The sequence below is a fragment of the Eucalyptus grandis genome, chromosome 2 (assembly GCF_016545825.1).
Source record: "Eucalyptus grandis isolate ANBG69807.140 chromosome 2, ASM1654582v1, whole genome shotgun sequence".
NCBI classification, from domain to species: Eukaryota; Viridiplantae; Streptophyta; class Magnoliopsida; order Myrtales; family Myrtaceae; genus Eucalyptus; species Eucalyptus grandis.
The window spans coordinates 18,531,266-18,544,227 of NC_052613.1; the positions used below are offsets into that span (position 1 = coordinate 18,531,266).

General features: G+C 41.5%; 1 protein-coding gene across 1 annotated transcript; it reads left to right on the forward strand.

Moving 5' to 3' along the window:
• Positions 1–474: 474 nt before the first annotated feature.
• LOC108957455 (iridoid oxidase) lies at positions 475–6,120 on the forward strand. Its single transcript, XM_039306044.1, has 3 exons — positions 475–1,003; positions 2,787–3,184; positions 5,416–6,120. The coding sequence occupies exons 1-3, from the start codon at positions 496–498 to the stop codon at positions 6,025–6,027; spliced, it is 1,518 nt and encodes a 505-aa protein (XP_039161978.1). The 5' UTR covers positions 475–495; the 3' UTR covers positions 6,028–6,120.
• The last annotated feature ends 6,842 nt before the right edge of the window (positions 6,121–12,962 follow it).

Sequence of the window (12,962 nt, forward strand, 5' to 3'; positions counted from 1 at the left end):
AAGGCAAAAGTAAGTGCATAATTTTTTGATTTTTTAGGACAAATAAGTTGATAAAGCAGTCCATGAAATTCAAGATGGAACAAGACATCATAATTTTGACAGGAATTTTCGATCTTTGGTAGCCGGAGATTACATTGAATACCAAACTTAAGTTATAAGACTCAGTTGCATGAATTAAGTACAAGATTTGATTGCATAATTCGCGTAAGTTGTTGGACCAATATTGAAATTATTAAAACGAAGAATCTACTTTTAGCTAATTCGATGAAATAGATGTACGAGAATCAACATGACCAGCACGTTTACTCCATTTCGTAGCCAAAAGATTTTTTTTTTTTTTTCCTTTTTATAATGTGGACGGCATATATTTCTTTTTCTTTATTGTATTGGGTTGGTTTCTCGTGAAGTGAAGAGGATAATAGTGTATATTTATACCCTGTTTTCCACGCAATAATCGCATAGGTGCAAGGTGAGCAATAGCTGAAAGCTTGGCCAATGGAGTACTGCCCTACTTCGCCCTTTTGGCTCGGCCTCCTCCTCCCGGCACTTCTATTCTTCCTTCTCAACCGTTGGAAGCGCACCAAGCTCCCCCCTCAGCCACCCGCATGGCCCGTGATCGGCAACATCCTCGACCTCGGGATCATGCCGCACCAGAACCTCCACAGCTTCCGAGCCGAGCACGGGCCTGTCACGTGGTTGAAGCTCGGTTCTGTGAACACCATGGTGATCCAATCAGCTCAGGCCGCCGCAGAGTTCTTCAAGGGCCACGACTTGGCATTCGCGGACCGCAAGTGTCCCCATGCATTGACGGCTCTCGGCTACGACCAAGGCTCGCTCGCCGTGGGTCGTTACGGCGGCTACTGGCGCGTTCTCCGACGTCTCTGCTCTGCAGAGCTCCTCACGACCAAGCGCATCAACGAGACGGCCCATCTCAGGCAGAAGTGCGTCGACAGCATGATCGTGTATTTAGAGGAAGAAATGGCGGCTAAACAATTAACAACAGGTTATTTCTTACGTGCTTGGTGTTACTTTTGACTTTCTTTTCTTTTATTTTTTCCAAAGAAAGGAGGGAGTGGGGAACGTTTCGTAAGCTTCTTCTATAGTATCAAGGTAAAACCAAAATCATATAACCTACACGATATTTCTACTAGTGTCACAACCACATGTCGATTATTAATATAGGTAAAATCAATGATTAAGACATGTTAAGACTTCTACAACCATTCCGTCAAAATAATGTATTTCAGTAAAGAATACAACTTGCAACTAGATTTAACTCAAAAAAATATAATAGTGGGCCTGTTTTTCAGGGATAAAGGAACCATGGTTTGTCAACTTTTGTAAGATGTTCAATTAGGTTCCAGAATCTTTTTTGTTTGCAAATTTAGTCCTCGAAATTATACATCTTCTAATTAGAGTTGACCCTCCTCATAGATACGTAGATAGAATGATTATGAGGAATGTCGCCCTAGCACTGATTATACTAACTTATTCAGTGACATGAATTATTTTTAAATATAGTGCTGATATGGATAAGAAAAATAAGAAAATAAAAAATCTAACTAATAAATTATGCACAAGGGTATGGAGGGCTGTCTGGCTAGGGCGGGTGGCAGTTTCGAGGCACGACATGGGTCATGCAGTGCTTGCTGTCTGCGACCTCCACCTCCCATCCAAGCACCCATGCGCCACCTCAGGCTAAATCCCTTTGAGGTGGCGTGACATCGGCGTCACCTCGACAGGTCGCACGACCACCGGCAACGAGTCGCCTCCGTCCCTAATTCAGTATAGCCACAATTCACGGACGTCTGCCCTAGTTCACTAACGAGACTTCTGTGTTTTCGTTTCTCTTTTCTTTTCTTTTCTTTTTTTCAAATTTCCTTATTTTTCATTTTTTTATATTTATTTTGTTTATAATTTCCTTGGTTATGAATTTTGTGTTATTCTATTTTTAAGTTTTTTATATGTCACGTAGGATACCATGTTAGCATTTAACGGTACTTAACTCCCACGTCTGAATTTTTGTCTTCTTTTTAATGAAAGGACCATATCGGACATGAAAGTATATCATTTACGGAATTAATTATACAAAAAAAATTAAGGATCTAACTAAACTTTCTGTAAAGGTTTAGGGGCCGCTGATACTTTTGTCCCTTTGCTTTGTGTACTGTAGACAAAGTCAACAAATTAAATACTAGTGTAAATAACTCAAGTTACCAAGAGATATTGGGATTAAATATGTTATTTAGTCGAACTCGCTTTCATTCTTTTCAAATTTGAGTTGAAGTAGAGTGACTCTACTGTTGAATTATGTCAAGCTCGTGTAGCTTCATCATTTAATTGACCCAAACTCGAGCATGATCAAGAAGTTGGGTCTTATATATCTTTCGTTGCATTTATCAAGTACATCTCTATAAATTTCAAAAAGCATGCATAAGTAAACTTTCCACTTAATTTTATTTGTAGTCAGCTTGAAGTTTTAAGAGTTTAGATGCTAATTTAGTTTTGTTAGTGAAGTAGAGTCGAAACCAAGCTTAGAAGCACTTTATTAAGTTTGACCTGAGCTTAAAAAATTCGACCTTTCGTGTTGAACATTGCAGCATTCATAGTAAGTCAAGTGGAGCTCAAGAATAGCTTAGAGGTCGATTCGACTATATCCCTCTTTTTAACTAGTTGCGCAACTTGGTGCTATAAATTTTTTTCATGTCTAATATGTTACGTGCTGCTATACAGCCTCTCATTATAATTAATCGTAAAAAAAAAAAAATCATTTTATGAAGAGCAAGGAATCGACTTATCCCGCTTCCTCTTTCTCCTGGCATTTAATGTGGTGGGCAACATGGTTCTCTCGCGAGATTTATTGGACCCAAAATCAAAGGACGGGGCCGAGTTCTATGACGCCATGAACCGGTTCATGGAGTGGGCCGGCAAGCCTAACGTAGCCGACTTCATGCCGTGGTTGAAATGGTTGGACCCGCAGGGGATCAAGGCAAGCATGGCGAAGGACATGGGTCGAGCCATGAAGATTGCTGAAGGTTTTGTAAAAGAGAGGTTGGAGGAGCGAAAGCTCAGGGGAGAGATGGGAACGACAAATGACTTCTTGGACGCGTTATTGGATTATGAGGGCGATGGAAAAGAAGGCCCTCGCAAAATCTCTTCCCAGAACGTAAACATAATCATTCTGGTGAGTTTGCTCCTCCCTTCCACGTCTAACACGGCCAAAAGGCATGATCATAGATTACCATCTTAGAGATATTAGATCAAATTCGGTTTATTAAGTTGTGCAGTAAACTTAATTGACATTTAAACAAGTAAGATCAAGGACAAGTTTTACTAGTTCATATTAAAATAAGTGAGACGCTATTTCCACCCCTTATATACTAAATCCAACCACTTTTCACCAAAAAGGTAAAATTTATCTTAGTCATTCAATTGCTATTTAAAGTGGTGGCTCAAACTTATTTACTTTCCTTCTTTTTCTAGGTTTTCTTCTCCTATGTAGGAACCATTTATCATAATCAAGATTTAACATGTTTCATTTAGTTTGTTGTGGATATCCCATGTATATTAAAGGCACTATATTTTCACTTTATCATTATCAAAATTTAACATGTTTCGTTTTGGTTTATTAAGCGGTGTGGTAAACTTAAGTGACATTTAAACAAGTAAGATCACATCACACGTCAAAGAGAAATTTTAGTAGTTAATATTAAAATGAGGATGGCTCTATTTCCGCCCCTTATATGACTAAATCCGTCCACTTTCACCAAAAAGACAAAATGGTTCGTAATATTCAATTGCAATTTAAAGTGGTGGCTCAAACTTATTCACTTTCCTTCTTTTTCTGGTTTTTCTTCTTCTATGTAGGATCTATTTATCATAATCAAGATTTAGCAAGTTTTGTTTTGGTTTATTGTGGATATTCTATGTATATTAAAGGCACTATGTTTTTACTATATTATTACAATTTACTTATGTACAAATTAAATTACTCGTAAAGAAAATTTTCATTAAATCAAATTCTTTTCAATGTTGTCTAAAAAATTTGTTGATTAATCGACTAGAAAAATTTTAACACATGCACTTTTTTAATGCAATAACTTGTTTATAAACTTTAAAATTTGTTGTGCATGTCACCATTAAATCATTTCTTATCACTTTGTTCACGTATACATATAATGGGATGATCAATAGGAAAAAGAAAAAAAAAAAAAAAACCTATAAGGAATTTTCGAAGTAAAATCATAATTACATTCTCCAATGTGAAAATTTAAAAGGTAAAATGTAATTAAATCACAATTCTTATTAAATAAGAAATGTCTTTTCAAAAATTCAAGTGAAATCTCATCAAATAGGAATAACAAAAATTAATATCATCCATGAAGTGTTTCTGGAAAACAAAAAACAAAAAAAACAACAAAAAGACCTAATAAGAAAGGGTTTGATGGTGATATACATAACAAAAGTAAAATTTTATGAAGATGAGATTGTTTAGAAAAATTGTCTATATTAAACTCTAGATTATATATGACAATTAATCCATGCATTTGCTCAACAATGTAAAATTAGGTTTCTTGGAAAAAAAAATTCGATGTAACTTATTCTGCAGAAGTAAAATTTAAAAATAAAAACAAAATGCCTTCAATATACACATTATAACCATATTAAATAAACAAAAAAAAACATGTGAAAAGTTTAACTATCGTGACTAGATTCTAAATAAAAATATAATAAGAATGAAAAAGAAGGAAAGTGAATATATTTGGGTCTACCACTTTAAATTGCAATTTTATGGTTGAGGGCAATTTTGCTTTTTTAATGAAAAATAGGGTGGAGTTAGTTATATGAGGGTGGAAATAGCGCAACCCTTAAATAAACTGTAAATCAATCTTGTGTTTTCCTAGAGCATTCAAGCTAGTTATATGAAATGAGTGGGGATTGGCCAAACCGGGATAGAATGATAAAATCTATATACTAGTATCAACTTTTTGTTATGCAATGTTCCCTAAAAACTCAAAGTGTTAAATGTTTTTTCATAAATAGTAAGTAGTTGTTGAAAAGGCTATTTCAATTGTGGAAGGTATCATTGGACCTTAGTAAACAAGTCTTAAGCCTATAGAAGAGGTTGGATTGAGATCGACAATCTTATTCAAATTGGAACACAAAATGAGTAATTCTTTTGTGAATCTGTCGGCACTCTTAACATTTGTTTGTCAATTCGAAGTATAGGAATCGCTATATTTGATCAGGATTTTTTTATCAGGTGAAGCGCGAGAACTTTTACTATTAACTCGACGATTCAAGAGAGTGATTTTCAAGCTAGATAGAATTTTTTAATGATGGCACAAGAATCAATATTAGTGATATTCTAGCTAGACACGATAGTATACTAAATGGGTCTTCTTGATGGTGTAGGAAATGTTTTTCGCTGGATCAGAGACTACAAGCAGCACCATCGAGTGGGCGATGGCGGAGCTACTCCGCCAACCCGAGTCCATGAAAAAGGCCAAAGATGAGATTGACCAGGTAGTGGGGTTGACGAGAAAGCTCGAAGAAAATGACACGGAAAAAATGCCGTTTTTGCAAGCTGTGGTGAAGGAAACCCTAAGATTGCATCCACCATTGCCTTTTCTTGTCCCACGAAATGCTCTAAAGGAAACCAATTTCATGGGATTTGATATACCCAAAGATACACAGGTTTTCGTGAATGTGTGGGGAATTGGAAGAGACCCGGATGCTTGGGAGGACCCATTGGCGTTCAAACCAGAGAGGTTCTTAGGATCTAACACTGACTTCAAGGGTCAAAACTTCGAGCTAATTCCATTTGGATCAGGCAGAAGAATGTGCATCGGACTTTCATTGGCGCATAGGGTGCTTCATCTGGGTCTTGCAACGTTGCTTTACCATTTCAATTGGGAATTAGGTGGTGGTTTGACTCCAGAGACCCTAGACATGAGAGAGCGGATCGGAATAACACTAAGGAAGCTCCATCCTTTGAAAGTGGTACCTAAGAAACGTAGAGTGTGATGTATTTGGAATATTATCCATAGTAACTAGTTATTGACTGGTAATAAAGGAAATGGCAAGACATGATGTCATGTACCAAAAACCAGCACAAGAAGTGAGATTTTCGTGAATATAACTTCAACATATAATTACCCTAAGTATATAAGCGCTGATCTTATTTTGTCAAGATCCATAAACCTGTCCAAGGAAGACTTCTTAAGAATGCTGTTGTTATTGCACGAATGTCTTCGGGCAACTACAAGCTGTTATGTTAGCATTTTGGTCTTGTTTAAGTTGTATGACTTCAGCATGTAGCAGGGTAGCTCATCTTCCTTTTATGACATCGATAAAACCTTACTGGTCGTAAAGAAAAAAAAAAAACAATTAATCTAAAGTTGGTTCCACAGGTGAGTGCACAATGGATGTTTTTTATGGAACCTACGATAAATTCCCGATTCAGAGACCCAGAGCAGTACTAACCAAAGGTAAGAAGGCAAAGGCTTAATAAGGTTGTTGAATAATAGAATAAGGAGGTCATAGAGACCGACATGAAAGAAAAGGAATAAAAAGAATATTGTATGATCTTTTCAGATCTTGTCAAATTTATATGGACAATTGATCGCGCGCACCTGCACTACAACCAACATAAACACGGTCGAAATGGTCTTGGCCCACGTACTTTGTCACCTTTGCAAACTACGCTAAAATAAATAAAAGATTGTAAATTTGCTAAAGAAGCCTATAGATACATCTTGATTCGAGGCGCGAACACCTCAAGTGTCAAAACCGCGCGCATAACTCGTTATAGATCGTACGAGTTCTTCGTCATGCCTTTTAGCTTGATAAATGCACCAGCCACGTTATGCACTCTTATAAACAAGGTACTACATCCATTCAATGATCGGTTCATTATGGTTTACCTCGACAATATTGTCGTGTATAGCCGGACGCTCAAGGAACACATCAAGCACTTGAGGTGAGTTTTTCAGGTCTTGCGGGAAAATGACCTGTACATAAAGCAGGAGAAATGCGCTTTTGCGCAAAATGAAGTCCCTTTCCTTAGGCACATCGTTAGGGGTGGACGAATGCGGATAGACGTGGCCAAGATTCATGCCATCGTTAAATGGGAGCTGCCGACCAAGGTGACAGAATTGAGATCCTTCCTTGGTCTCACAAACTATAACCAGCACTTCATCTAGGAATATTCGAGCCTCACCATGCCAATCACGAACGTTCTGAAGAAAGGTCATGGGAGTGGACAGACTAGTGTCAAGAGGCATTTGATCAGTTAAAGCGAGCCATGACCGAAAAGTCAGTGCTCGTGTTGCCTAACCACGCCAAGCCACACGAGATAGAAACCGATGCTTCTAATTTTGCTATTGGTGGTGTCCTTATGCAGGAGGGGCATTTGATTGCCTTCAAGTCTCAGAAGCTAAACGATACCAAGCGACAATACACGGTCCGAGAGAAAGAGATGACCGCGGTGGTGCATTGCCTTCGTACATGGAGGCACTATCTCTTGGGATCTCGGTTCATCATAAAGACTGACAATGTGGCCACAAGCTACTTTCAAACACAAAAGAAGCTCAACCCAAAGCAAGCTCGGTGGCAAGATTTCTTAGCCGAGTTTGACTATGTACTAGAATATAAGCTTGGAAAGTCTAACTCTGTGACCGATGCATTAAGTCGAAAGTTGCAACTGGTCAGTATGATGAGTCGACTAAACTATCCATGGATCGATCACATTAAGAAGGGATTAAAGCATGACCGAACGGCCCAAGCCCTCCTTCAGTACTCTCGAGAAGGCAAGACAAGGCGATTCCGGTGCGAGGATGATCTCTTCTACACCAAGGGACAACAACTCTATGTGCTGGTCCACCGGAAACTCAAGAAGGAAATCTTGCACGAGTGCCATGATTCTAAATGGGTGGGTCATCCAGAAATCCACCGCGCTATGGCACTCATTGAGGATCACTACTATTGGCCACACATGCGGGACAACATCAAAGCCTATGCACGGACATGTCTTGTGTGCCAACAATACAAGATAGAGCAATGGTCACTGGCAGGGCTCCTTAAACCGTTGCCTATCCCGGAGCATCCATGGGAGAGTGTCTCCTCCATGGACTTCATCGTGAACTTGCCGAAGTTCGAAGGATGTTGGACCCTCATGGTCGTCATAGATCGTTTCTCCAAATACAAAAATTCATACTAGCCACAAAAGATTGTCTAGCCGAGGAAGTAGCTAAGCTATTCCTCAAGCACTTCATCAAGTATTGGGGCATACCATGCATGATCATGAGTGACCGCGATCCTCGATTCACCAAGCGGTTTTGGATCGAGCTCTTCAAGTTGCTGGGAACGAACCTCAACTTTTCCACAAGCTTGCATCCCCAAACTGATGATCAGACGAAGTAGGTGAATGCACTCCTAGAAATCTACCTCTAGCACTACGTGAGCAACACGCAAGTGAACTAAGCACGGCTGATTGACGTGGCCCAATTCTCGTACAACTTGCACTGAAGTGAGTCCACGAATCAAAGCCCATTCAAGATCGTGACAGGGCAGCAACTGCTTACACCAAGCACGATTGCCTTGAGATATCGAGGTAGCAATCCCTCCGATTACAAGTTCACCAAAGAATGGGACGAACATGTGGACTTAGCGCAAGCGTGCCTACGTAAGGCTGCAAAGAGCATGAAAAAGTGGGCCAACAAGAAGTGACCGCACGTGGAATTCCAAGTTGGAGACTTGGTGTTGGCCAAGCTACACTTGGTTCTTCAATATCGCAACGTGCACAAAGGGCCGATCCGTCGCTATGAAGGCTCCTTTCGAGTGTTGCAACAGATCGGAAAGGTTGCATACAAGCTGGACTTGTTAACCAAACTCAAGATACACCCCATGTTCCATGTGAGTATGCTAAAACCTTTCCATGTAGATGAGGAAGACCTGAATTGAGGCGAATTGAAACGGGTGCCCATGGAAGCAAAAATCTCTTATGATTAGGATGTTGAATGCATCTGGCGGATCGCATCATATGGAAGAAATATCATGTGCCGAAGAAGGAATACCTCGTCCAATGGAAAGGCCTTCCTAAGAGTGAAGCGAGTTGGGAACCGTCCGACACTCTGTGGCAGTTCAAGAAACACATCAATACCTTCCATACCACAAACGTGACGAGGGCATCGCCCGATTAGGTGGGGGAGATTGACACGACCTACAGACGAAGCATGATCCAAGACCGTCTGTGATGGGGCCGCGTCACACACAAGGGCTAGCCCACAAGCGATGTCACGCCCCGATCCTCAGGCACGCACATATCCCTTACCTTTGATCGATTTTAAAAGCGATATCCCATGACGTATCGCCGACCCTTTTCATTTTAATATGCATATGCAGGAGTAATTATAACCCCCAGACAATAAAATAATGTGATAGAAAAGTAGAGCTATATTTTTCATATTGAAATTCACAACCAAACTTTTATACAACCACACCTCAAAGTATTTTACCATACTATTCACAAAGGTCTAGTCTCACACTCAACCCCCTATAAACAGGGTTCACAAAGAGGATGGGATCATAGTCCTCATACGAGTTGTACTCAGATCATCATCGGGGTTCTCCTCCAGGTACTCCTCTTTAGGTTCTTTCTCCTCAGGCTCCTCATCAGGGTCCTGAAATGTTGTCCCACAACCGAGATGAGACTACGTCTCAGCAAATTCTACCCCCTAAGATTCGATTAGTAAACTAATATGCTATCCGGGCTGCCTATGCACGCACGGGTCAGAGGACTTACCTTGGCCTCAGATTCCACCTGCATTTTAGCATAGTTCAATAGGCACCCAAGCAATCACATCACAGATTGATATCTTGATCAATCGACCTAATCGATTTCATGTCAATCCGACCATTCCCCGGTCGTCTCCCTTATTCAGTCTCAAATCTTACTCACGGCTTCACGAGCACAACATATCAAATTTCTTGGCTACAACTTACGGACCAAAGGACACAATCTATCTTTAGGTGGTAAATTATGGCCCAATGGGCATGACCTTTAATAGGTGGCAGATTACGGCCTTATCAGGCGTGACCCCTATCGGGTGGCAATTTACGGCCCCACGGGCGCGACCTCTATCAATGGCAATTTACGACCCAACAGGCGCGACCTTTAATAGGTGGTAGATTACGGTCTTATCATGCGCGACCCCTATCGAGTGGCAATTTACAGCCCCATGGGCATGACCTCTATCAGGTGGCAATTTACGAACCAACGAGCGTGACCTCTATCAGGTGGCAATTTACAGCCCAACGGGCACGACCAATTCCAAATTCGGTGGCAAAACGCGGTCCCACCGACACAGCCATACTTTGGCGGCTTTCGAGGTTCAACTCACAACCTCTCACAATCAATTTTTAATTAAACAACGACATGATCAATCTTGGGATAAATCCCCACATACTCATCAACTCACTCAATTTCCACAAACCAGTGCTTAATTAAATAAACAAAAAGCATCACTGAAATCGGCACGAAATTCCAGTCACCGACCATCCAGGTTGAATTTCTGGAAAAATAAATAAATAAGTAATTAATTTCGAAAATTAATAAATAAATACTAAAAATTCAATTTAGGCTTGTAATGCCGATTGAAGCCGAAACGGGTCGGGAAAAATCCCGAGATGCATTTGATAAATAATAGTACGTCTCTATTTGCTAATTGCACAATTCAATTGTCTAACATGCATCACAATTATCTAATAATCATTAATCTACTCTAATCTAACCACCTAATTGCACTTAATTAAATTTAGTCAACCCTTAAACATAAGTAGCAAACTAAGAAAGTATTAGTGAGTAAAACTCACTTAATTAAAAGTGGGGATCGGGACACCGCGACGACGACGCGACGGCGGCCGAAATCCAAACTTTCGGTGGCGTTGGCGAATACTCGGGCCAGGCTCAACAGGCCTTGCAAGCCCACGGAAAATTCTGGACTTGGTTGATGGGCTTGGGCCTCAAAAACTGGGCTGCTGGACTGAGGTTCACTTGGGCCAAAAACTGAAGATGGGCTACACTTGTAGACTTGGGCTCCAAAGGCTGAATTTCGCATGGGCTGTAGCTTGACTCCTTGGGCTGAATTGCTGAAATCGTGTGGGCTGAAGATGGGCCTGCTGCAGGCTTGGATCCAAGTGAAGATGGGCTAAGACTTGAGTGGACTGAGCTTAAAACTTGGACTTCATTTTGCTGGGCTGATGGGCCCGAGCAAAGGAGCGGCAAGGGCTGAAATTGGCTGACTCAATTCTCTGGACTCAACTGGGCTGCTGGTGGGCCGAAGACACTGGAATCCACGGCTTGCTTCGTGCGATTCACACGGCCAGATGGAGACAGCAAGCGAGGCAGGAGGATCGAAGATGGCAGAAGCAGCTGCTGGCATCCGTTGGTGGGTGTCGCGGTCAAAGATGGGAGAAGTAGTTGGTTCGTTGACCCGCGTGGGGACAGCGAGAGGGAGAGAAAACCGGTGGGCTTCGGTCGTTGGTGGGCTTGGTCTGGCGATGCAGGCGTGAGGCTCCGTGGAACGTGGGCTGAACGTGGCAGAGCTGGAAGAGACGCACGCGGGCAGCAAAGTCTTCGAAGGAGGAAGCTTCGGTGGACGTTGCTAGGGGTCTTCGGTGGCAGCAAATGGGGCAGGAGATGAAGACACGACACTGAAGCTGTTGCTGGGTGAGTGGGGGCTTCACACGGTCAACAAATGAGCTCTACTTGCAAGGATGTTGACTGAAATTCGGTGGATGGCTGCGTGAGGAACGCTCGGTGGATCGTGGCTTCCCTTCTGTGATGCTGCAGACTTCGGGCGGACTAATAAAGAGAAGAACGAAAGCAAAGCAAAGACCGAAGCTCCAAGACGTGCAGAGGAAGATAGAAGTGTGTGGATGAAAGTATCGGTCAAATAAAGCAGAAAAAATAGAGAGCTTTGACTAAAATCAAAGCAATCGAGAGAGGAGGGGAAATGGGTTACGGCAGGGAGAGAGAGACGTCGGTGGGGGGAAAATTTCGCACGAGGAGAGAGAGAGAGAGAGTAGTGGGCGTGGGGAAGTCGGCCAAAAGAGGGAAAATAGAGATAGAAAGGAAAAATTAAAAGAAAGTCTCATAATCAAAATTTCTTAGTCTCAAATGCTCTTGTCTAATCCAATTTGAACCCTGAAAATTCCCAGGCTGAGGTACTTGATCCCCACTTGCTTTCTTGTACAAAATTCCCCTCAAATAATAAATCTCTAGCAACAAAACGGCCGTTTTCTTCGATTCCGAATTTTAATTCATTTTTCTTCAGAATCCGATTTTCGAACAAACAAATTCGGTTGAGGTCCATTTGAATTCAAAAAGTCCAAACAACTTCTATTCATCAATTCACTCACACCATATCCCAAAAAATCCCTTCAAATTGGCCAATCGAATTTCCGTTCATTTTCCAAATTGCCCGACACGATTTTCCGTAAAAATCCCGAACTCGATGGAATTTCTCCAAAAGACAAGATGACGTCCTATACATGAACCGTGACATGCTCGAACGTCCGATTCCCGAAACCGAATTCTATTTTGTGGTTAAAATCGATCGAACACGATTTTAGTCCGATCCAACCTACCGGGTAGTTTTTAGGGATTTTACCACGATTATATCCCTTAACGGCTTCACCCAATAGATTGGTAAACTCATGAATGATCACTCGAGAGAAAATGGACCATGGCGTATTGGCGAATGCCCATTTCATATATTCGAGACAGTCGAAAATTCGGGGATGTCACAGCGGCCCACGACCGGTCCATGAATGACCCATGATCGGTGCTTGACCAACCCATGTGCAACACAGGACAAGCCCGTAACCGTCCAACTCTCGTGTCGGGCGGCCCCTGCCATTTCTTCGACACACGCCCCTTGAGCCTTCCATATGCCTAG

Bases quoted from the DNA above. Each gene is read 5' to 3' on its own strand.
- LOC108957455 (XM_039306044.1), top strand. From the start codon at position 496: ATGGAGTACTGCCCTACTTCGCCCTTTTGGCTCGGCCTCCTCCTCCCG. The intron at 1,004-2,786 runs GTTATTTCTTAC...ATGAAGAGCAAG, and splicing joins GGCTAAACAATTAACAACAG to GAATCGACTTATCCCGCTTC. The intron at 3,185-5,415 runs GTGAGTTTGCTC...TTGATGGTGTAG, and splicing joins ACGTAAACATAATCATTCTG to GAAATGTTTTTCGCTGGATC.